Raw genomic sequence first — 26,160 nt, forward strand, 5'->3', positions numbered from 1 at the left:
TACCTCTGGTTCCCTGCCAAGAGTAATTTGGATAGTTGCCACCACCTAGTGGAGGATGTGTAGAAGTGCATGTACAACGTTAAATCTGATGCTGTACATTCACTTGGTTCAGTTCGGGTAGCTACATTAATGTTTTTTCTTTATTTTTAATTTTGCATATTCTTTTCTTTATTTTACTGTGTTTTGTGTTATTTTGTTCTTGTATGTAAATTTGAGTGTAAAACATATTCAGTAGTGTTAGAGGTTTGAAGATAATGTTCTCCTGGTTCTCTTACAGGACACAGGAGAACCCGGCTGGTGGCGAGGGGAGATTGGAGGCAAAGAAGGCGTCTTCCCTGACAACTTCGTGGTGATGCTGACTGAAATAGAGAAAGAGAAGGAGGTGAGTTGTACCAGTGGACAAATGTTCCACATATGCCTTATTACACATTTTAAACATGTCAGCTAGAATAGGACAGTGACCCAAAACACATTTCTCAAGTTTGTTCATTTGTTGACTAAAAGGCTATCCACACCAACAATGATATCACTGGTAAATAAATGGTCCTTAAGAGTCCCAATATGTTGCCTAAGGACATTTTTTTTTTACCTTGTTGTTTCTGCAAGATTGGAATGAGCATACCTATTTATTTGTCATTCCTTTTTCTCCAGACACAACAAGACAGTACAGGAAATATGTGCACAGCCTTAAGACACACAAAAACTGAACAAAATTGGTTGTAAAGGTTAAACTGCAGCACAAACAAAGTGAAATTTTCAAATTCATCCCGTGGGCAGGATTAGACCCTTTGGTGGGCCAGTTTTGGCTTGCGGACAGTATGTTTGACACCTGTGGACTACAACTTTTGCACAGTACTGAATATTTCACATAGTGGCAACTTACAGTGAAGGTGTGACAAAGGTAAGGTTACACTGTTAAAGTAACTTTAAGAAAAAAAACATGGCAAATATGTTTTAGACTGGATCTAAGAGTAAGTCAAATTAGTTGGATGTCTTGTGAAAGGTTGAACAGTAAAAGTGAGACCTTAGACAAACTAGAAATAATTACCAGCTTTTAAGATTTATGCTTATGTTCAGTGTATGTATGTATATATAGCCTATAAGCTACAGAATGTCTTTAATAGAACATTGTGAAAGTCATACATTTCAGTGAAATTAAATACCTTCACATTAGTTTTGGAGCAGTAAAATCAGTAATTGTTGTGTGGGATTTGTTCTTTATCCTGATGCAAAAATCAACCTTAAACCCACATTTTAAAGCTGATATTACAGACATTTCTTTGTGTGGGAGCATGCCCTTTCACTACCTTAGGGGTTTTGCATCTTTGTCAATTTTTGCACTGATGAGTTCACATCCCTGATGTTTTACTGTCATAAAAGTTGCAAAACAAGATTCAAAGGCTTGTCAGATTTAGACACTAATGTTCTAATATTCAAAGTACCGTTTTCCTTAGGTCTGTGGAGTCTTGAATGCTGGAATGGCTTGTTTGTTGTTATTCGACTAAAAATAATGCGTTTTGGTGTACATTTAGACATATTACTGCAGTGCTTAGAGTCTGACAAATGGAGAATGAAAAGGGTTATGTGATTTTGATTCTGGAATCAACTAACGTCCACTTCTGTTCATGTATTAATAAAGGTTGTAAGTGATTATGGAGGTTGAAAACCCATGGAAAACTTTAGAAATGTGTCTGTAAAACCATTTGTGAACCGTAGACATAATACAGAGCCCAACTAAGGACTAGCATCCAGAGGCAGTGAATGAATGAATATATTCCTTATCTAAGCTGTGAACTTTGACTTGCTGTTTCTTACATAATCTAATTATTATAATGGAGTGATAAGTATGGTTTACACTCTTGTGGAAATCCTGTGTGATTCTCTACAAAGCTACAAACCTCTCTCACGTGGGTAATAGGGCCTCTTGATAATCAGATCCCCTTCTTGGGGTGAAAACTTCAGTGCTGTCATGAAGTCTCCTCTTGGCTTCCGTGGTGATCACCGATCAAGCTGTTGAAGAGGGTCTTTGGGGTGTGTTGGTAGTGCGAAGTTGACAGATGAATGTGGTTTCTGAAGTGCAAGTGTTATTTGTATTCCCCCCCTGTTTAGCATTGTCACAAAAGGTGTTTTTTTTTTTTTTAATTATTATTATTTGTGGGGTTTTTTGCCTCATGCCACGATTACATTCAGCATCTCTCTTACTCTCTCTCTGTCTCTCACTCTCTCTCTCCCTGTCTCTCAGATTCCCATGTCGAGGGGGTCAGTGAAGGCCTCCCCGAAGCAGGACACAGAGGAGGTAAGCCATGTGATGAAATATAATGGTGACAGCATGTTAGATGTCCTCAACTGCAGTGGCACTCATTTTAATGAGGCACAAGGGAATTGATCTTCTTAGTAAGCCAGTGGTATCCTGAGCTGTCAGAAGGCGGAGGGGAAGGAAGTATACAGTCTTAACTGTAAGGTCAACTGCTAATGAACATATAGCGGTCAGCAGTCGATTGTTAGAACTCACTGACAGATCATACGGCTAATGATTGTTTTCAGTGTAGACTAATCTGTTGATTATGTCTGATAAATTAATTTGTTTTTTGGTTGGTGAAGTTTCCAAAAATGTCAATCAATGTTTCCCCAGAGCCCAAAATGCACTAAAATGCATTAAAAGCCCAATATATTGTCATAGAGGAGGAAAGAAACTAAAAAATAATCTGATATTCTTGTTTTTGTCTTCATGTGGACATTTGCCAGAACCAAAAGCAATTCAACAGCATTTAACATCAAGCATAGTAAATAGAATAGAATAGAATAGAATATCTGTAGTAGAATAAAATATCTGTATTGTCATTGTAAGAAGTACAACAAAATTTGTAAAAAAAAAAAAAAAAAAAAATTAGAAAGTGTCATCCAATCTGTACATCGTATAGAAAACTTACTATGCAAATAAAAGCAGCTAAAATAAATTGGTTTCAGGTTAAAAAAAAAAAAGGTACAGAATCAGGCAGTAATTAAAAATAAATAAAAGAATAACAATTTCATCATTATCTTCAGCAGTGATTTATGAGTTGATGCTGATGTAGCAGTTGTTTCACAACAAATGGGGAGTTGTAACAGTGGACAATTGTAGTAAACAACACAAAACCTGTCTCAAATGAGTCATTTTTATGCAGGCACGTCAGCGGCTATCACTTTTCATTAAAAGCAATTTATTTATTTTAGCATCTAGTATTTGTTGTTTCATGTGCCATGGTGGACGTTTTTTTTGTTTTGTTTTTTAGAATTAAATATCAAATGTCTCAGTGTGAGTAATGTGGAATATGGAAATGTACTCTCTGGACAGCACACGGTAAAATTCAAACTAATGTTTCAGCTTGTTTATCATACCGTAGGTCTAACACAGAGCTCCTGTGTGTCTTATTAGCCACCAGGGACATGACTAGTTAAAGGTCACATGACAAGCAGCTTGTTCAACATGGCACACAAACACTGTGAGGAGGCGAATATGTACATACACAAGCACATGCTCTGATCTTTTTCTCCCTCTCACAGTTATGAAATACGATTAGCTGGGCTGCAGTGCACTAGGGAAAAAACTGACAGTTTTTTTCTTCTTTGATATTATTCATATAAGTCATTTACACAAGATGATCATTTATGAATGCATGGGGTAACTCTCTCCTTATTTGACATTGCATGTCCCAGAGATGATGCTAATATAAAAGAGTGTGCACAAGCTTGTAAGTACAACATTATGATCTTGTCTTTGAGACAACTTAAGCCTGATAATCAGTCCCAGTCACATAACATGGAAACTAATGGAGGAAAAAAAAACATGCTGATTTCTCTCTCTCTATATATATATATATATAATGATAATGATAGCATTTATTTCGGACATAAGTAGGAATAAAATATGAGGGTTAACAAGTGGCAAAGAGATATTACAAATTTGAATGGAACACTCCAGAATACTGAAGACAATAAGTTGACAAAAAAAAAAAAACAGAACAAATGTCGTACAATTTACAACTATTTCTTTGTGGCGCTTTAACAACACTATATGTCCGAAATGGTGTAGAAAGAAGCTGACCTTATATTGTCCTACCCCAAATTTACATGATTTGTATAATCAGGTAATGTCCATAATAAAGAATAGGTCATTTGTTAGATCACTGAAAAAAACAAAAAAACATACCATTACTGTTGTACTCCAGGTCATTGTTGCTATATCTCTGGAAAATAACGTTTTTATGCATCATCTTTAATTTTATGATTTTTGATATTTTTTCCATTCTATTCCACAAAACCCCTCCACAACATGAAATATACATTATTTAAAAAAAAAAAAAAAATGTATTCTAGCAAAATGTTTCATATTTAGTTTCTCTCTGTAGTCATAACCTGAATCTCTATCTGTGAATAATTTTTGTATGTTATTTGGGAGTAATTTATTTCTTGTTTTGTATAATATTTGTGCTGTTTTAAATTCCACAAGATCCCTCAATTTGAATGGGTGTGAGAGTAAGAATAGTTTATTGGCATCTTCCAGATATCCTGTATATGTTGTGCTTAACAAATTTATTAGATCACCACCCAATTAAGGTCGGCGTAATTTAACATCATTGGTAATTATCCAAAATCATTTTTTATATTTCTGTAATGGTTAACACCAGTATGTAGAAGCTCTTTAATTGAAATGATATTTTTAAGGCTAAAATATACTGCGGTAATAACTACTTTTACAAAAAAAAAAAAACTGAAAAAATAGTAAAGCACATTGTTGTTTCTTGATTAAGATGTTCAATTAAAGTTATTTACTTGCATTCTTGAATAGCAGAATTTGTTGCAGTGGTTGAATGTTATCCTTGATTAATTAAGCCGGCTCAAATTTGGGGGAAAAAAAAGGTGAATTCAGTCTAATGTTCCTCATTCCTTTTCCAAAATGCTAAAACTTTGAGAGCTCACTGAGAATGAAAGAGTCCGCATTAAACAGGGTTTATGCGGGCCATTAAAAAGTATTAAAAGTCATTAAATAGATTTTGTGAAAATTAAGGCCTTAAATGGCATTAAAAAGCATTAAATTTGACATCCAGAGGCATTAAAACATTAAATACACTTGATAGGGAAAAAAGCATTGTTATTCATGATTTATTTTGATGATATAAACATTTAATAATTTTGATCGGAAGTATAGTGTGATGATTGACAGGCGGAACCTTTAATTGGCTATTGTTTTTGGCTGATACATGAGGTCACAACACCAGATGCTTGGAATGCAACGTGCTGTGAGCATGCTCATGCTGTAGTGAAAGAGCAGAGGGAATATTAGCAAATGTAAGAAAAAAGGGAAAATGCACGTTTCAGCAGAAGTGGTTGGAGGAGGAACTATTCAAAACGTGGTAGAAGCCTATTGACGGTAAATCGTCATAAAAACTGTTCCTGCAGTTCAGCGTGGGCATTTCATTTGTTTAAAGTGGCATTAAAAAGCATTAAATTAGATTTGCTGATACCTGCAGAAACCCTGTTAAAGCACTTCATGGTGGTGGGTGGTCTCTAGGACATATAGGGAAAGGTGGTCTGATAAATTTGTTAAGCACTATATACATGCTGGACTGTGCAGTGGTGCTAACTGCTAATGCTAACACTGCGTGCTGAGTATATTAGGATGGATAAAATATAGAGGCAGAGACTTCCCTAAGGAGATAATATATATCCGTGTTAATGTTTAATCTTTAGAGAAGAAGGTGGAATTGGAATCAGTGGTTGACATGTCATGTAAAATACTGCAGAGAAATTCAGATGAGTTGGAACAGCTCATCTTTGCCTCGATTCAGGAAAAAAAAATACCCAAAGAACTAATGAGATCAGTCAGTAAAATGTGCTGCAGCCAAATCAAATACTCAGTGCTCTGCTCCGATGCTGTTCTGTTATACTGGTGTCTACAGCTATGGGTGTGACCTCATTTTTGATAGGGACACAGCACCCAGCATTGCTAATGCAACATCAGTGACTAAAGAGGGTGTTGGACCACTCTGTCCATATTGCTGTTCATGACATTGCTACACTCTGACTCACTTCAACTTACTCAGTGATAGTATGTCCCAGAGAGAATAGCCTCCTGTATTTTAATTACATCCAGGTTAAAACAGGTAGACTATGGTGACATTGCATAGACAATCATAACTTACAATTTATCTTGACAAAGTTTTCTTTTTAGCTCACCGGCCAACAGGCCATGAGCTATTATGAAGGCACTGTGTCCATCTTTGTCCTGGTCTTCATCATCTGTGTTAGCAGTTTGTTCAAACATCTTCTCCGAGGAAACTAGTGGTCGGACTAATTTCAAATGTTATATGTAGCTTCCTTGGGACAATTTCTACAAAGTTTGTTCACAGTTTTGAGAAAAATTTTGATTTTGGATTTTTTTAATGAATTTGTGAAATATCAAAAATGTGCTTTTACTGATAATGGGCCATATTCTGCTGGCTTACAACATGGAAATGGTTAGAGTTGAGTTATCCTCAAGTGAAATCTCCTGCATCCAGACCACAGGACTCTAACATAGTGGCAGAACCTGATGACCTCACAAATTCAACTGGTTATTGATTCTTGAGGGAACATGCCGGTGAGATACAGGGCCATTGGGCTGTTGGGTGACAGGGCTCTTTTTATACATTTAGCGACATTGTACCACCACAAGATTGTTGTCTACAATAATCTTAATAATAATAATCAGAAGTCTCTGAAATACTCTACCAAGAGGTTGCAGTGCAGTTGTAGATTAGATTATCAAAGAGTCTATTAACTAACATAACTGGATGTCAGGGTTGGAGAAGAATCCTGTCACTAATGTTTTTTTCTTCAAACATGTCTTCTCTGTAAAATTGAGGTTTTACATTATTTTCAGTCTGACTTTGAGCAGGTTTTTGCTTATTAAATGACTCCTTGCTTGGTGGGGTTAAATCCTTCCAATCCTAAATCATTCATTTCTCCTAGCAATTATTCAAACACAGGAGTGAGACATGAGGATCAGTGTAATAGAGCTAGATTTTATTTGGAATTCAAGGGCAAAACAGTAGAAAAAAAACGCAAAACTATAAAGTATTATATCAAACTAATTATAAGTTATTTAACTCTTTAAGTGCCAGACAGTTAAGGGGCTAATAAGCCTTAAAAGTGCCACAGAATTTGGCCGTTTTTCAGTATTTCGCGTCGTTTTTATAATATTTGAAGAATCCTGCAGGAAACCGCTCGGTAACATCCGACCGATTGGTGATTAGATTCAAAACGCACCGGACACAGCCGATTCATTATTGATCGTAATTTGCATAATTTATAATAATAATAATAATAATCTTTATTTATATAGCACTTTTCATACATTAAAAACTGTAGCACAAAGTGCTTTACATATCAGTTTAAAAATCAGTACCGCCCCCCACCCGCACACACACACACACACACACACACACACACACACACACACACACACACACACACACACATATACATGCAAACCCACAAGCTCACACATACTTAAGAAGACTGACTGATCACGGGTAGACCAGAACAAAAATGTACAAGTAAAAGTAAAATATCAATTTAGGAGGCGCTGTCTCAGGGAGCCATCCGCACCAGGATGCAGCCGCCGACCCTGGCGACCAGGCACCAGCAACACAGCCCCGCATCCCAACTAGTGGGAGAGGGCCAACTGGGACCCCCACCCACCAGAAAGGAGTGGACCCCAGTGAGAGAAGGCGCCACAGCCCCCGGAGTCCACAGCCGTCCCCCAGCATGGAGGGCTCCCTTTGATGAAACACCGGAGAATAAGAAACATTAAAAAGATATAAAAATATTATTCGGTCACATGACCTCAAATTCCCGTCTGCTTGGTCTCAAAAGGGGGACACAGAAAGAACGTCATCGAAATGTGAGAAAGAAATGGGGGTGGATGGTTTGTTTGTACACAAATATGGCGTGTTCTCCAAAGCCGATCTGATTGGCCCGTGGCACTTCACAGGTTGTTTTCCTGAAGCCGATTTAATCGGCCCATGGCACTGAAAGTGTTAAGTAAAACAAACAAACAAAAAAAGTTGCCCGTTTAAAAAAACATCCCTTAAACGCCTAAAACTTTTTTTGTAGTGACTTCCAAATAAACCTTCTCTATATTTAACCTTTCCTGAGTGATTTATTGTTATTTATCATTTAGTTACTTTCCATAGAGCAGAACAAAAAGGTCAGATTAAAATCAAAGGTCAATATATGTCAAAGTTAAATGTATCATCAACTGAACTTAAAATTAGTGTTTACAACCACTGTCATTTGTCAAATTACATGGGTTTTATTGATGAATCAATGTTCCAGAAGATGAAAGTGTTTTGATGTTCACTACAGAGCCTCTGAATGTGCAAATGGGTCATATCTGGTAATGATAAAAAGCTGAGAAACTTTATTTTCCTTGAATTACGGACAAGTATTGATAGTATGAATGCTTCAAAAGTTATTAAATATTACAGATCAACATATGCTTTTTGTTACCTGCGGCTGTTAAAGTTTTTAAGTGGTAAACAAAATACATATTTTAACAAGTTGATGAAATTCAATATTTATCACACCATATAATTTGATGAAACATATTGGAAAATGAGTGCTTGTTAGCAAACTCAGAAAAGTCTTTTAGCTTACCGGCCAACAGGCCGTAAGCTATTGTCATCATGCAGCGTCCGTCATCTGTCATCAGTCATCCATTACAAAAATTTCAATCGTCTTCTTCTCCGAAACTACAATTCCGATTGACTTCAAACTTGGTATACAGCTTCTTTATGATGATGTCAACAAAAGTTAGTGACATTATTTGGATCTGGATCTGATTCTGGATTTGGTGCCACTTTGAAAAATGTCCCCATTATAAGAGAAAGGAAGTGGATGGATGCAATAACTCAGTAAATATAAATGATATCAAGTTAAAATTTCTACAGTCCAACCCTGATGGGGAGATGGCCAAAACATAATGTCCACATGCTGATCAGGATCTTCTTCTGGATCCGGGAACTTACGGAAAATTTAACATGGGCTCTTATGGGGAAAAAATTCAATCGTCTTCTTCTCCAAAACTACAGTTCTGATTGACTTCAAACTTGGTATACAGCTTCTTTATGATGATGTCAACAAAGGTATTGAAATTATTTCAGTCCGGATCTGATTCTGGATTTGGTGCGACTTTGAAAAATTTTCCCATTATGACCAAAACATGGGCTATTTCTGTAATATAATAAATACACACAACTGGGTGATAATAAATGGCATCTGGATGCATTTCCCAAAGCTTTTCATTTGGCCGGTAAGCTACAGGGCCATTGGTCCTTTTTTTTTTTTTTTTTTTGTGAGGCACTTTTTTGATGTACAGGGTGTCCGCAAAGTCTCTTTACAATTAAAAAAAAAAAAAAAAAAAAAAAAAAAAAAATTGTGGAATCATGTGCAGTCGAATCATTGGTCCATTTTTCTTCAATGAGAGATAAATTACTGCAAGTGGCATCATAACTGGATGACCTTCAAGCAACCATCATTTTCCAGGTAGTTGGTGCACCACCACATTGGGGACTACATGTTGGTGGGTTTCTAAATCAAACATTTCCAGACTGGTGGATTGGCTGGGATGGTCCAATTCCTCGGCCACCTCATTCACCAGATATCAATCCCCTGGATTTCTTTCTATGGGGTTATGTTAAAGATATTGTGTATCAAACAAAGTTGCGGGACACCATTGACCTGAAACAAAACCTCTTAAAATTTGGTAAAGGTTCATACTATCTTCCACATATAATTATTGTAGGTAATTCATGTATCAGTCAGGGGTAGTTCAGGGGTAGTTGTGTGTTTATCTGCTTTACTAGTTTCAGCTACTTCCTGTGGTCTTCGTCAGAAGCTTCACATTATGTTGCTGTGACATGTCTTATAGGCTGCTCAGGAGGATTGGCCAGACAGCAAGGGGGTTTACATTTTTCTATTTAACTGGGGCAGCTGTGGCTCAGGAGGATGGAGCTGGTCTGCTAATAACCACAGGGTTGGCGGTTTGAATCCCACTCTGTCCCAGTCATGTCCTTGGGCAAGACACTTCACCTACCTCCCCTCCAGTGTCCCTCACACTGGTGTATGAATGTGAATGGATGTTTGGAGGTTGGTGCAGATTGGCAGCCACAGTGTATGACTGTGGAGGCAATTAATAATGAATGCAATGTAAAGCGCTTGGAGTGCCTAGGAAAGCACTAATGTACAACCAATCTGTTATTATTATTATCATTATTACCAGAGCAAATGGAGAGCAGAAGATGTTCACTTAAAAAAAAAAAAAACAAAACTGCACAATGTAGCTGTGTACTCGCAATGGCTACAGGACTACAGGTACAGTATATGCTGAGGGTAATTTCAGTCACTTATTCTTGTGCGTGTTATTAAATGCCTATTGCGGTTCAGTTAATCAAGCTGTTATGCCAAGACTTGGCATGCAATGCCCTCTAGACACAGCGCTGATGACAAACAATCGAAGGCATTTTTTGATAAGGGGTGTGAATGTATGTATTTATGTATGAATATATAAAATACCCCTGTGGCATGATGCTATGTGATAGTGAAAAACACACATAACACGGGATGTGACAGTGTTTTCTGGCCAGATCCACTGGAGTTACATAATCGGACTAGATTAGAGTGGGCTAGCATCATTGGCCGATTACTCAGCCCACAAGGTCTGAGTCTCTGTAACCCAGGGAGAAAACAGTGATAATGCAGAAAATGAAGATGTGTCACTGACTCGGTGTCATCAAGCAGCAGCCATAAACATTTCTTGCAGTTATCTGGAAAAAGCTGGAGAAGCTGCTTTTAACTGTCATCTTTCAGCTTCCACACAGTTGACACATTAAGAGGGAAGGTGTCATACTGGATGGGCTGTCTGTTACTTTCTAAAGATGTTGATGCAGCTGATCATATTGGAATTTCAGTGCAAAGCAGATATGTACAGTTGCATTACACTGTTTTCTTACCAAAGCTACATGTAGAAAAATACATTTACAATCCATTATCAAACAATATGAAAGTGACAAATGACAAAATGTAATTTAAAAAGCAGGGTAAACGTTTTAAATAGAAAACGAGAACATAACATATACATAATATGTATATGCATAGATAAATTAGTGAAGCATATAGTTAATTACGTAATAAAGGTAATGGAAAAAAATTCATCCTTTTTAATCTATATGTGATCTTGACATGTCTGTAAAATACAGTCTAATATGTGGTCAGTCTGTCAGCGAAGCTCTTTACGTCTTATCTTATGTCCCTCTGGATACATGCTACATCAGTATGAAGTGACAAAATTTCCCCTACTACCAATAATAATAATACTACTAATAATAATGATAGTAATAATAATAATACGTTTTATTTATAGTCTCCTTTCTTGGCACTCAAGGACACCGTACAGTAAAACAGGAGAATATTAAAAAATCCAGCTCCTTGCCAAATTTTTAAATTAATTCATCTTCTGAACTGCTTTAGCCTCAAGAGGGTTACAGGGGTGCTGGAGCCTAGGTGGGCGAAGGGGAAATGAAATTTTTTTTAAACTCAATTTATTAATTATGTACTTCGGTCCAAAAATGTGATCTGTCTTCAGTGAACTACATTAATCAACAACTCAAATATTTAGTTGAAGATGTACAACATGCTGTCATGGCTGAAGTGACTATGAATTTCCAGGTGATGAGTTAAACTGAGTAAAAATAAGTCCACATGGTTTTAACATTACAGTTGTTTCTCAGTTCTATAACTGTAAACACTGCTGTTATTCAGCTTCCTCCACTGAAATATCTTCTCCCTCTAATCTTGCATGTAATTAGATTTTCCTTCATTAGACCAACCATAAGTCATTGTCCTTCTGTCCTTGCCTCAGGCCTGGACTTCTCTATCTTTGTTTGATGTAGTATTTTAACTGTCTTAATGAGCCGCCGTCCACTTTGATTTCACCCTGATCTATTTTTCTCTCCTGTCAGAAACCGAGGAAACCCCCTCCGCCATCAAAAAGCATCGGTAAGGACCACCGAGCACATCTCCATCTGTGCCTCATTACATGCCATCAGGTCAAATGTAAAAGCTTTGATACTGGGTGCATGTCTAAGGAAACCTCTGTTACACTTTCTGCCCCTTTGTAATCAAACCCAGCAGCTGCACATTGTATCAGCATCTGCAGTTTGCAAAAAGCGCACTTGCATCACTTCTTTCTTTTTTTTTTTTTTTTTTTTTTGCTGTCTGAACAGGAAGTGTATGCACTCTTTTTTTCCCTCTACCAATGCTACACTTTAGTGTGTGTCTGGTTTCTATGACAGCAGTGAGTTTGTGTGCGACTTCCGTCTGTGTCGAGATTCTGTAAGAAGTGTCTCGCACAAACAAAACCACAAATGGGTACAGGCGACGGTACATGCAGAGTTCTAGTGGATTTGTGGCAGATGCAGAAAAACGATGTGCATGACTGCATGCGTCTGTCCCTGAGTAGATAGCGGGCAGTGCCCTTCAACCAGGATTATCCTTCTTTCCCTGTAACTTTCTGTTGCCTCTTGAAACTGTCTGGCCGTACAGACGAAGTGCTGAAATTCTACTCGCCATGTTCCGTTTTTCAGGGCCCAAGCCAGAGGTTCCCAGCGCAGACAAGAAGCCTCATCCCATCAGGCCAGAGGACAAAGGTAGGGCTTTTCAGCACCCTCATCTTTACTGCCTCTGTGGCATCTCATTTACAACTCAGGCCAAACATATTGTAGGAAAAAAAAAAGCTGCTAACCCTGCCCCCGATGCATCTGTGGTGAGCGTTCTCATTGAATGATTTCTTTCAGATATTCATAAAAATTCAACCATTTTCTCAACAGGAAACATTTCCAAATGTGCTGAGAGAGTAGACCTTGTGCTTTCCATAGTAATCTGAGCATGCTCAGTGCACACCCCGCCACCTGTGTAATGGGGGGCAAAACACAGAGCAGTGAGTGAGGCAGACTCACCATAAAAATAGGCGGTTTGGGCTTTTTTTCAAACAGTTTTCCTTGTCGCTTTTTGTTTTTACTGTTGTTTACAGTGTAGTCATGATTTTCCTTTTTTTTTTTTTTTTTTTTTTTTTTTTTTTGCTGTGTTTTGATCTAGTTTTGACTGTGTAACTGCTTTTTGCAGTTCAACTGCATACCAAAAAGCAGCTGGACTGATTTAGAAAAAAAGCGCCCTTAAACAAAAACTACTGGGCCAAAATTCAAATATTTGTTGTTCAGTGTTTTACAGTTCATGTTAAACATTTTAAATATCTTATTGATGTAAATTCTGAGTGCCTTATGTAGTGAAAACCTGTAAAACTTCAATTCCTTTGTCATTTTCTGTTATTCCACCCTGTTTTGACTCCTAAAACACACAGTTAAGCAAAACCACTGAAGAACCATTCTCAGGGGTTGAAGGGTTAATTGAATATCAATACTGAATTCCATAAGACTCTGCTATTGGTGTCTCTGCAATCAGCACTCTAGGATCATTGAGAAATGTTTATTATGAAAGGAAAAAAAAGTGAAATGAATGAGTCCCTTCCTTTGTCTGTCGGTTTTCCTGTGCTCATGTAAGTTAATGGTAGTTATAGAACCGTCTTACATACTCAAGCAAGTCGTGCAACTTCAGCCTAATGTGCTGTTAATGCAGGCTCTGTCTTTGCTGAAGCTGTTCACAGGGAATAACTATGAGCATTTACGTGTGTCTGCAAGAACTGCTGTCAGTGTCATGTTTTGCACCTTATGTGCCTTAATTAATGGTGTTTAACTGGAATAAATTAGCAGTCAGATTTAAGATCCCCATTATAATGGTATGACATGGTGGTGGGGAAAAAATAGATGTAGAAAAAACGGTTTTCATGTGAACTTGTTTACTCCAGTGTGAACCGTTTCTAGTTAATCAGTTAATTTGCAATCTTTATTCATATATATCTAGATGGATGGATGGACAGACGGATAAGGAATTCTTTCCATCCAAGATTTTTGTCTTTCCCATTTCTCTGACACTATTCACTCAATTTCACACACGTTCTTAACTACAAGGAGAGGTGCAGTGCAAAGTTTGACTGCGGAATTTCAAGGTTTTTTTTTTTTGTTTTTTTTTAACCAATTCTTTTAAATTTCAATTTAGAAAATTTGTTCATCCCATTTCTCTGACACTATTCACCGATTCTTTTAAAATTTCTTGAATGTTTTTTACCACTAGGAGAGGTGCAGTCCACAGTTTGATGGCTGAATTTCAAATTTTAGGTTTTTTACTAAATTTTCACAAGTTTTTGAAGATTGAAAGTTTAGTCAAAATTAATCGCTAGTTAAGCAGGGTATCAGTGAGCAGGAAGGGCAAAGTGTTCTGCAACCGGGTGGGGGTATTAGTAAGCTCTGCTTACTTTTTAGCTTTTTTTTTTTTTTTTAAATTGCTACTTGAGTAATTTTTAACTTCATCCACTTCCTCTGCTCTTTATCACATGTAAAGTGGAAGAATGACAACTGTTTTAAAGAAAACTGAACACATTTACTTCTCTTCAATAAGTAAACACCACTTTTTATCCCTTGGTGTATCATGTAGGGGGGTGTTATAACAGTCAACATGCGTCTAGTCTTTTCTGATTTTGGATCATTTAGCTTCCTCTGCAGCTCTTCACTCTGTCAAAATCAAGACTAAATGTAAACTAGAAAAGCACTCTGAGATTGCAGACCTCCACCAAGGCAGATTGGTCTCTCAGTCCCCCAGCTCTTGGGGGCATGCCCCACTATTTGAGAAACACTGCCCTACACGGAGGAGGTCCAGCATCTGCGGTGATGGTGTGTTGACAATAACCTGGACACATGGAAGACTAAGGAGATGGTAATGGACTTCAGGAGATCCCAACAAACTGAGCACCCCACCCCCCTACATTGATGGAGAGGAGGTAGAAAGGGTGTAGAGCTTCAAGTTCCTTGGAGTCCACATCTCAGCTGACTTCATCTGGTTCACAGACATCTCTCACCAGGTGGGGAAGGCACTACAAAGACTATATTGGGGGCAGCTAAGGCTCAGGAGGTAGAGCAGGTCGCCTAATAAGGGTTGGTGGTTTGAATCCCACTCTGTCTCAGTCATGTGCCGTTGTGTCCTTGGGCAAGACACTTCACCCACCTTGCTTCCAGTGTCACTCACACTGGTGTATGAATGCTTGGTGGTGGTCGGAGGAGCCATTTTGCACGGATTAGCAGCGACACCTCCGTCAGCCTGCCCCAGGGCAGCTGTGGCTACAAATGTAGCTTCACACCACCAGCGTGTGAATGTGAGAGTGAATGAATAAAGGATCAATAATGTAAAGCGCTTTGGGTGCCTTGAAAAATGCTATAGAAATCCAATCCATTATTGTTATTATACTTCTTCAGGAAGCTCCGTTAGGCCCACCTACCCTGACCCCTGTTAATCAGCTTCTACTGCTCTACCATCAAGAGCCTCCTGACCTACTGCTGTACTGTAGAGGACAGGAAGGACCTGCAGCGGGTGGTGAGAGCAGCAGAGCGGGTAATCAGGACAGCACTACCCTCCTTCAGTGACATCTACATTGGCAGTGGAAAGCCAGCAAAATTATCGAAGACACCTCATGCCCTGGACACCCCCTCTTCTCCCCCCTCCCCTCCAGAAGGTGACTCAGGACACTAAAAACAAAGACAAACAGACTCAAGCACAGTTTTTACCCACAAATGATTAAATGCACCACCCCCTGACTGAACAACCACCACCCTCACTCTAATGGACTGTGCAATACTCACCCTACCTCAGCGCAATAGTCATAACTCGTGCATGCTCATTTTTTTTACCTTGTATGTATCCTATACTGCCTGTACATATAATTTTTTGTTGTACATGTTTTACATCTGTAGTATAGAGTTAACTTTTTGCATATTTCAGTAGTTTTTAGTAGTACTTTAGTACTATATGTATATTTAATATTTTATCCTGTAGCTTTTGCACATTCCCTACATTTTTCAGTAATTTGTGTGATTTATATAGTCTTTTTTTTGCAGTAGGTGCTTTCACTGCTAAACAGATCAGAGCTGCTAAATGGAATTTCATTATTCATGTGACAGTGGCAATAAAGATCTCTTCTCTTCTCTTCTCTTCTCTTCTCTTCTCTTCTCTTCTCTTCTCTTCTCTTCTCTTCTCTTCTCTTCTCTTCTCTTCTCTTCTCTTCTCTTCTATTCTATTCTATTCTATTCTATTCTATTCTATTTCCAATGAGTCACGATTCACAATCAGCTAAACTGAATATACAAATCGAAGCAGACAGAAAGAGGGCAATTTTAATTGGAAAAGGAGCTTTTACTCACAATGCTATATACTGTATGTGCAGTACTGTGCAAAAGTTCCAATCTGGACATATAGCAAGTATGTGCAGCAGTAAAAATTAAAAGCTTCAGTGAAAAAAAAAACAGCTTCTGTAAACCAAAGAGGTAGTATTCAATTCAATTTTCAATTCAGTCTTATTTGTTGAGCCCTATATCACAACAAGGTTGCCTCACAGGGCTTTACAGAATTTAGTGTGACCTCCCTTTGCACTTAACATATCTTTAACCCTTTTATTTGGATGATGAGATTTATTGCATTAATTTTCTGATGTTTTATACCAGATTTCCTTCAACATGTCAGATGTTTCTAATTATTTGTGCTGCTTCTTGTCATGGGGTCAGGGGTGGGAGGTTTAACCTTTACAACCAATTTAGTTCAGTTTTTTGTGTGTCTTTAAGGCTGTGCACATATTTCCTGTATTGTCTTGTGTCTGAAGAAAAGGGAATGAGAAGTAAATATGTATGCTTATTTCAATACTGCTGAAGCAACAAAGCTAAAGGTGATCTTTTGCACAATACTGTATATGCATTCTGTTATTGGAGTCAGTGAAACTACAGTAACATCCCTAACAGGTTTTATACTTTGTGGGGGCCTGAGGGTACACCATCCTCTGGAGGCTCTTGTTAAAATTGTGTTATATGTACTTAACATTGAACTTAAATACCACTTAATTTATTTCAATAGACTTAGACCTCCTACTTTCAGAAAAATGGCCTTTTGTAGCAGCAAGTTTACATCAAATCTAAGGTTTTCCCCCTTTACCCTCAAGCTAAAAATTACTGTATATCTGTATCAGTTTGCATTTCTGAAATGTAAATGCAAGGCAATGACAATGAATGCCATCATACATCAACTTACTCCTAACATGTCATTACTACTGTTAAATTTCTTCAGTAGCTTGCCTTCACCTTAATTCTTAAATGTGCTTTCCCCCACCAGTCATGAAACACTACTAAAGCTTGTTAGGCTTTGTCTCTGTTTTTTTGTGCTTTAAAAATGGGTAAGGGTAATTAGGATCATAGAAAAGCTTCTGCACAGAGCGACATGGTGGATACAAAATAGGCGCAGCATTTGGAGCAAAATATGTTGGATTTGGCAATTACATGAGCCACAGTCCATCAGCCTTAATTGCAAAAGAGTAATATATGCTGTCAGAGTCCAAAATGAACATCTGCCAAGTGTCAACTGTGGGTGACTTGTAGATTTGGTGGATACATGAATTGAGGTTGTGCATTAACATGGCAATATGGCTCTGCATACAGCAGATGAGGGTAATGCGAGCCTCGCTGGCAACCAAACTGGTGGAAATGGAGCTGATGGTCACAGGAGACCTAAAATCCACTGGAAATACCAAATGGATAGATAGATAATTGTATTTATCCCAAAATGGGCAATAGAGTTTAGTCTCCAATTTTGTTTCAGGAAGTCAATCATAAATGCACTACACAATATAAGCAACAGGGACATCGACCATTTATCACACATCATACAGTGAGAGCAGCCTGATGAAAACAAAGGTAAGTTAGTCAACTGACCTTTATAGCTTATTCAAAACCAATTACTACATCTGACTCATGTAGCAGCCTAATGGCAGAGGGAATGAATGAGCTTGAGTATCTGTTCGCTCTCTTCAGAGGTATCTAATAACATCACCCTGACAGCATTAATGTAAATATATCCTTAACCACAGTATTTCAGAGCATATTCATTTATATTTGATCTATATATTCATGGTACATGTGTGGACATCACGACACACCTGCGTGGAAGTATGCACAGCAGGAAAACGAAAGGTTCAGGATAAAAAAACAGCTTCTATGTAGTATTTAGTGTGACCTCAGTTTGTACCTGACATGTTTTCAACCAGTTTGTACAGACAATATGAGATTTCTTGCATACATTTTCGGATGTTTTGTACCAGGTTTCGTTCAACCCATGTCAGATGTTTCTAATCATTTGTGCTGCTTCTTGTCATGGGGTCAGGGGTCACACAAAATCGTGACTTTAAGCTTTAGAATATATTAAGTTCGTATTTTATCTATCTATTGATCTTATCTTATCTTATCTTATCTTATCTTATCTTATCTTATCTTATCTTATCTTATCTTATCTTATCTTATCTTATCTTATCTTATCTTATCTTATCTTATCTTATCTTATCTTATCTTATCTTATCACTTCAGTTTAGAGGGTGGATCCAAATATCAGCTCCTTCATTTTGTATCTATGAACAAGTAGTGCTGTACCAGTTTCTACTCTGTTTCATAAGTGCAGAGTGGGGCCCTAGGGTCTGGTAAACAGGCTGGAATAAATCAAACAAAATGTGCTTTTCAGGTTGATCAAAATGAGGATTGTAATGTGGTTCTGAATCAGGTATGAGCTGCTCAATAAAATTGAAATATTCTGCTTGAATGTTTCTATCCCTGAAAATAGCTTGTCTACAACAGGAATAACACTGTAATCAAAAAACACATTGGAAATAGTGATTTGGGGGATCACTAACCATACACAGTTTGAATGGGGTTCAGTGCAAATGTCAATGAAAGATATAAATTACTGATGGAAACACCTGAGATGCAGACAGTCTTTACCATGTTACATGTTACTATATATCTTACTATGTGGCTACCTTGAATTTAAAGAAAACTGATCAATTCAGTTCAGTTTCATTTCAGACACTATTCTTCCAACCCTTCTGAAAACAGCTTATTACAAAAAATGAAAATAACCAGCAATTACAAGATGAAAAAAGTATTAAACTTAATTTTCTTTCAGTAATGAAAGGTGGGGTACAAGATCTTAGAAAAACAGTTTGAGCAAGCTCCATTTTGAAAATACTCAATTCAAAAGTCCAAACCCCTTTCTTCAGACATCCCTCCGAAGCCATGCCTCCAGAGTACTGGCACATGCAATGCTCATTCCCGAGGGTTCACGAGTGCTGCACAGCAACAATTCCCTCGAGCTCCAACCCCGGCTGAGGCTCTGGCCCCAGCCCCGGCCCCGTACGGCCCCAGCTCGGGCTCCAATGCTAACTACGGCCCCAGCTCCAGCTATGACCCTGGCTGAGGCTCCAGTTTGTGGATCCATGCATACCTCATTCAGTCTCCTCCAACACCCCCACTCTTACAGAGCAGCCCCAATTCATGCCTATCTGGCTAACGTTACATTTCCTAGTGATTTATGTTGGTGACAAAACAGTTTGCCAGTGAACTTTCCATCTGAATATAACTAATATAGCCAAGCTCTGGCTCTGGCTTCGTGTCCTGTACAGTTGCTCCTAACCTCTGAGAACACACGATTCATGCTCGAACAGGGGTACGCACAGAGGGGGGAGGGACAAATGGCAGTTGAGTTCGATAGACATATCACCCGTTCAATCATTTCAAGTGGGCGCTCAAAATGATTTGATGGTGTTTTTTCAGTCCGGTCCTTTCCACAGGTGACGAGATTTTTTATTTTTGTGTTAAGTGCATTTAATTAATTGGTTGTAATCTGGATGTGAAGGGGATTTTAAGCAATTATGTAAAAAATGCTCCAGGAAAACATTGTGGACCCCACTCAAGTCCACTTCTGTTTATGTACTTAAAGCTATAGTATACGATGTGGCATTTTTACACTTTTCTTTTGTAATCTTAAAATGCTGCTAATGAGCGTGTGGCAAACTAAAATGTAAAAGAAGTCCACCAGGTTTTGAAACTCAAAAATGTTTAATTCTCGAGCCTGGCTGAGCCTCCTGTCTATCATTCATTGCCACCGTCCTGCATCCGATACCGATGCCTCTGAATCTGACGTTTCACTCCTGCTGCTCGTCCTGTCACTGACTGCAGTCTCCTGTCTAGGGGTGTGAATGGATAGGACTCAAATGCACGTGTACATGTTGAAGAGAAAAAATGGATTTAATAACAGAAACAACAACCAAGGGGAACAAACAGAAAAACCTGATTGCAGCAGTCAGAGGCCAGTGAATGAAGGATGGAGATCAAGTCTGGGGGTCGGGTGATCTTGACTCCACAGACACGTCCACCTAAACTGGACTCCGCTTACACGCACTTGGTGTCACACACCGTAGGATGATGTAGGATGATAAAAGAATGGACTATGAAAGCTGCATGTTCACATCTGTCAAATAATTTTTACATTAGTAATTGTTGGTGTAGTTATGGATGGGTAGTTATGGACATCAGTTTATCGCTTGTTCTGTTGATGAAACAAAATTGGGATGAAACCAATTTGGCTTCAACACCACTTTAATTATTGTGATGCCAAATGTTTGGCAAAAATTAATTGTTCAATTTGTCCTTTTTTTCGTGACTCTTATTGACCGTCCCTAAACTACTTTCACATCCTAATTTAAACTAGGCATCAAGGCTCTTTCTCATACTCCTCTACTTCAGTGTTCCACTTCATTCACATATGTTTCCTCTCCTTGTGCCTCTGTTTTTCAGTTGACAAACCCACACCAGATCACAAACCCAAGCCTGCAGCACCGGTGGTTCCGCCCAAGAAGCCTGTGCCCCCTCCAGGGAAAGGCAGACCGGGAAGCCTTCCACCGAAGAGGCCCGACAAGCCCCTCACTCCTTCATCAAACCTAAAGTAAGTGTGGTTCAGTCAGTGTGTCTGTATGTCCACTCTCTGCACTGACAGAAGGTTGTACAGAATATGAGGCATTCGTGTTTTTTTTCAAAAGACTTTAATGATATTTAGATACCATAAAGACTCCAAATACAGGGTGTCTATAAAGTCTTTTTGCAATTTACCAAATTTATCACAAAAGCAAATGAATAGACAAATCTTTGGAAATTATTACAAAATGAAAAGTAGATATTGAAGTTTTCTGTTTGCTTCTTTTAATACATCTCTTTATGGGCACCATTAGTTGTATGAAGCACATCAAGATGGTACTGGATTTGTTTCCATGTTGGCTGTATCATAGCCTCATCAGTGGTGGCAAAGACATCAGTGATATTTGGCTTCAGGTCATTGATGTCCTATGTTTTTATTTGATCCATGATATTTTTAACATAACCACATAGAAGGAAATACAGGGCAGTGATATCTGGTGAACGAGATGGCCAGGGAATTGGGCCATCCCTTCCAATCTACCGGTCTGGAAATGTTTGATTTAGGAACCCATCAACATTTAGTCCCCAATGTGGTGGTGCATCATCTTGCTGGAAAATGATGGTTGGTTGAAGGTTATGCAGTTGTGGTGCCACATATTCAGTCAAAAAGTCAAGGTGAACATTTGCAGTAATTGATCTCTCATTGAAGAAAAATGGAGCAATGATTCGATTGCACATGATCTCACAATGTGATATAAAAACTTTGATAACCACTTAGTTCATAGAACAAATCTGATCAACATATCTCATCAGTTGCTTTTGTAGTATTTTTTTTTTATTGTAAAGAGACTTTGTGGACACCTTGTGTATGGGGAACAACGGTCCCTAAGGAGTAAATCTGCTTTTACCAATATCTCAATATCTAATGATGCATGCTATTGACCACATCATGTAATGTTGACACAAACACTTTTATTACTTAGACCCTAACCCTACAGTCTAATTTGTCCAACCACAGTTTCATGATATACACAAACTATTTTTACACTTCTCATAATGTCATAAAAGAGCTTAAACATTGTGGTTTGAGATGATGCATCAGCATGTTTGTGTAATGTGTGTGTTGACATCTGCCACAAACAGCTGACTTACTGTAGTGAGTTGTCCTGAAGTCCTTTGTCCAACTTAGTTTATTGTATTTTTGTATTTTTGAATCGCACCAAAACACTAGCTCTTCTTGTGTTTAAAGTGTTTTTAATGCTACCAGAATAAAAAAAAATTACTCTAAATCAGTACAAATCTCAGTACACTCTCTACCCTAGGGTCATTAATGCTAAAATTAACCTTGATGCAACAATCGCAGATATGGAGACAGCATTTAAATACCGTCATTACGTTCAACTGCATCAAGAGTTTTTTTAGGAATAAACAACACATTTTGTGCATCCTGTCCCATAGCACTTTGAAATCTGTCTGTCACAGACGTGAAGTGCGTCACAATAATAATAATAATAATAATAATGATGATCATGATAATAATAAAGTTATTATTAGTAGTAGTAGCAGTAGTAGTAGTAGTAGCCTTATAAAACAAGTGGCATCATATGATTTCCATTTGAAGGGTAAAATCCTGACCATGTACTGAACATTTGGTAATTTTGAGCAGAGCTTATGTGGTTTAAGAGATTTATGCAGAAAAAGCAGACAGAAATGTTGATATATGATGACTTTATAGCAGGTTTTTTTGCATGTACATTTTTGGCATGAGAGTCCCCCAAAAAGTCTCTGTAATGTATTCTTACAGAAATATATTGCATAAGCTGTAGTACAGCCATAACGATGATCAAAGCAAAACTGAAAAATGTACAGAAATTTAGAAAAGTAGCGTGAGGGGTGTCTAAAGGTTAAAACCAGTACTAACACCAAGGTGTTGACCAAAGGTTTTTTGACAATACCTATCTCTAAGTAAGGATGTTTTCCCCTCTTTCCCTTCCCATTTTTTATTCCCTGCAGGCACAATGGAGAGGTGCCTTCCATACGACCAAAGTCCGACTTTGAGCCATTACCACCCACCAAACCCAAAACCCTCTCTGGGGACTGGGGGGAGAAGTCCTCAGATACAGGTATGTAGATCTCATTGCCTTTAGCTGCATATGGAAAAAAGCAGTAATACAATGTTTATAATGATTAGAAAATGTTAGTCCTTTTGAGTTAGTCTTCAATTTTAGCTTAAATCCAGCCTTAAAACATAGTCAGCTGGTAGGAGTTTTTGCAGAACTCAGAGGAATCAGGTCTCTCCATCAGTATGCAAGCAAATGGGTGGAAACAGGGCAAAACAAGAACTTACACCAGCAGAAGTAGTCTTATTTATGTGAAAAAGAAAAAGAGAAAAACAGGAAGCTGAAAAGAAACAGCAATAGGCATCCAAAACCGCTTAGAGGGTGACAGTAAATGGAGGCAGAAAGGTCATACAGAGAAAAGACATGTGAAAAGGATTTAATAGAGCCAACTTGAAGGTGTTTCTCCAGAGAGTTTTGTGTTCATGACGGATGCCTTGAAAAAGTGCTAAAAAGCTGCTAAAGCACCCCACCGCTCAGCAGAAGGCGGTCTGACATGTGGTGCAGCTGAACATGAACACTGAATCAGACAAACACCCCAAGCACAGCAGATTACCACTGCAAAGGTGCAAAGTGCTGTTGCACAACACTTGCCCAAGTTTTAAGTGTTGTGTAATAAAAGTTGGGATGAGTCATTCTTTTTTGTTCTTCAGCAAGTTGTGCTTACGTGTAAACACAGACACTGAACATAGTGTTATTGTCATGAATTGCACCATACATATGTGTGTGTGTTTTTATATATATATATATATATATATATATATATATATATATACAGTATGAAATATATAGAAATTATGATACTAAAATGACTGCAATTAAAATGTGTGATAAGAACTTAAATGCATAAAATGAATAATATCCTATCAAATATTAAAAGGCAATTTAAAAATCTTGGCCAGTCTGTAAAACAGTGTTTCAAGAAAATTTCCAAGAGCTGCTGTGGACTCTGTTGAGCTCACTTTGAAAGGAAGGCCGTGGAACACTTAAAGGTTTTTGATCAGCTGATATTGGGGCTCATATTCTGACCTTGATAGGCAACCAGTACCACAAAGCTAAAATTGAGTGGTGTTAGCTTCTAAGAGTAACCCCCTGGCTACAGTAGCATGTAATTTAAAGCAGATTATGCAACGCAATATTTCTGTTTATTGATTGATTGATTGATTGATTATTTTATGTGTTGTTTTCTTACTTGCTGTTTTTAATCACCTTTTACATGTTTCTTTTATGTTTTAAATGTGTTTCTTTTTGTTTCTTTTATTTCAATGTCCTGTGTGAAGCACCTTGAATTGCCTTGTTGCTGAAATGTGCTTTACAAATAAACTTGCCTTGCCTTGCCTTGCCTTACTATAATCAGTGACAGTGAGTGATCGCTAAAACATAAAAATAGTCCTCTATAATTTTAATGCAAGGATTAGACGACTCTAACAGAAATGGATCATTAAATGCTCATACTTTTCATTAAAGCTGCGGGAGACTTTCGTCACCAATTTTTCATCAAATCTGTAAAACCCGAGTCATAGCCTAAGTATCACGAATCCGTAAGTCTTTTTGTGATTATTCACCTTAATCTCTTCCCTCACGGTGAACAATTTTGAAGTGTAGTCCACCATAAATAAACTATTTGTTTACAGAAGCGGTAGGTCACTCAGGCATCTTCGGAATTTTGTCGAAACGTGCATTGTGGAAAAACAGAGGTTCACGCAGCCGCCTGGCAGCGACAGTGCAACCATATGGTATCATATGGCTGCAACAAACACAATGTGGAAACGGCTGGAGCTCTGGTTCCCACAATGCACGTCGTGAAAAAATTCCAAAGATGCCTGAGTTACCTACCGGCTCTGTTTGTAAACAAATGGTTTGTTTATGGTGGAGTACACTTCGAAATTGTTCATTGTGATGCAAGACATTCAGGTGAGAAATCATGGAAAGACTTACGGATTCGTAATATTTAGGCTATGACTCTGGTTTTACAGATTTGATGAAAAATTGGTGATGAAAGCCCTCCGCAGCTTTAAGCTACTGATTTACAGACAGTGATTAGCTTAATGGCAGTTTGGGTTTGAGAGTCAAGCCTAGTTTTTGTTTACCAGGACCTGTAAGATAGACTGAAACAGTCAAATAAATGACATGAAAACAAGCAGAATAAGTTATTGAAAAAAAAAAACGTGATTATTTTTACTTGTATTGCACTTAACCTCTGACACAGATTACTGGGGAATGTAACAGCTAACTTATTCAAATTACACAAATTCTGAGAAAAATCTCTTTTCAGTTTCACAGAACTGTGCCAAGTCCAAAAGTTGAGAATTTGACGTATTCCTTAAACATTGTCTTGTTGATTTCTGTGGCTCACACCATATGTCCACTGTATGTATAGTGTAAGCAAAGCCTAAATTACCATTGTAAGAGTTACAGTTATATTCTCTACTTGGAACAAAAGTCATTGTCTCTCATGTGAGGTTAATATGCTTTCAGTTTTCAGTAACCAGCTTTCTGGTCTCGTTGAATAAATTATAATAACCCTGGGCCCCTTCAGATTCCACTAAGATTTAATTAAATTCCACTACATGTGTCAGTTGACCTGTGATTATCACCTAAATCTCTTAACTTAAGACTCTTCTCTCTGCTGTCAGATCTGATGAGTTTTGATGACTTGTCGTCTACCTCAGAGAAGCTATCTCACCCCACTGCTAACAGACCAAAGATGCCTGGTAGGAGACTGCCCGCCCAGTTTGGTGGAGGACATTCGGTGAGTACTCCACCATGATCCGCCCTTTCAGCTGACTGGCAAAGAAGTTTTTGTGGCTGTAGATGCAAAGCAGGGGGTGGGTCAGAGGTCGCTGCTCCCAGGTCATCCTTGGTTGTTTTCAAAGTCCAACTGGACTGGGATGAAGGATGAATGATGACCTGGGCAAATGAAAACTTACACAAACATCTTGCTCTCAGGTGATTTCTTATATGTTTGGAGAAGAATTAGCACCAGACATTTTGGATCCTTGTGGTTGGTTGCAAATGAAAAAACCTTTAGAGCCAATGCTGACTTGTCAACTTGAATGCAAACCTTGTTTACCACC

At 38.1% G+C, this 26,160-nt stretch overlaps 1 protein-coding gene across 1 annotated transcript in view; it reads left to right on the forward strand.

The window, feature by feature from the left end:
- Positions 1 to 26,160, forward strand: part of LOC115415227 (CD2-associated protein) — a 124,245-nt gene that overhangs the window by 64,584 nt on the left and 33,501 nt on the right. The window contains exons 9-15 of the mRNA XM_030128733.1: positions 278 to 382; positions 2,243 to 2,296; positions 12,042 to 12,078; positions 12,666 to 12,728; positions 20,850 to 20,997; positions 22,980 to 23,089; positions 25,720 to 25,835. Of these exons, the coding sequence (XP_029984593.1) occupies positions 278 to 382; positions 2,243 to 2,296; positions 12,042 to 12,078; positions 12,666 to 12,728; positions 20,850 to 20,997; positions 22,980 to 23,089; positions 25,720 to 25,835 (633 nt within the window). The remainder of the gene's footprint in view (positions 1 to 277; positions 383 to 2,242; positions 2,297 to 12,041; positions 12,079 to 12,665; positions 12,729 to 20,849; positions 20,998 to 22,979; positions 23,090 to 25,719; positions 25,836 to 26,160) is intronic.

Source organism: Sphaeramia orbicularis, chromosome 24, assembly GCF_902148855.1.
Source record: "Sphaeramia orbicularis chromosome 24, fSphaOr1.1, whole genome shotgun sequence".
NCBI lineage: Eukaryota > Metazoa > Chordata > Actinopteri > Kurtiformes > Apogonidae > Sphaeramia > Sphaeramia orbicularis.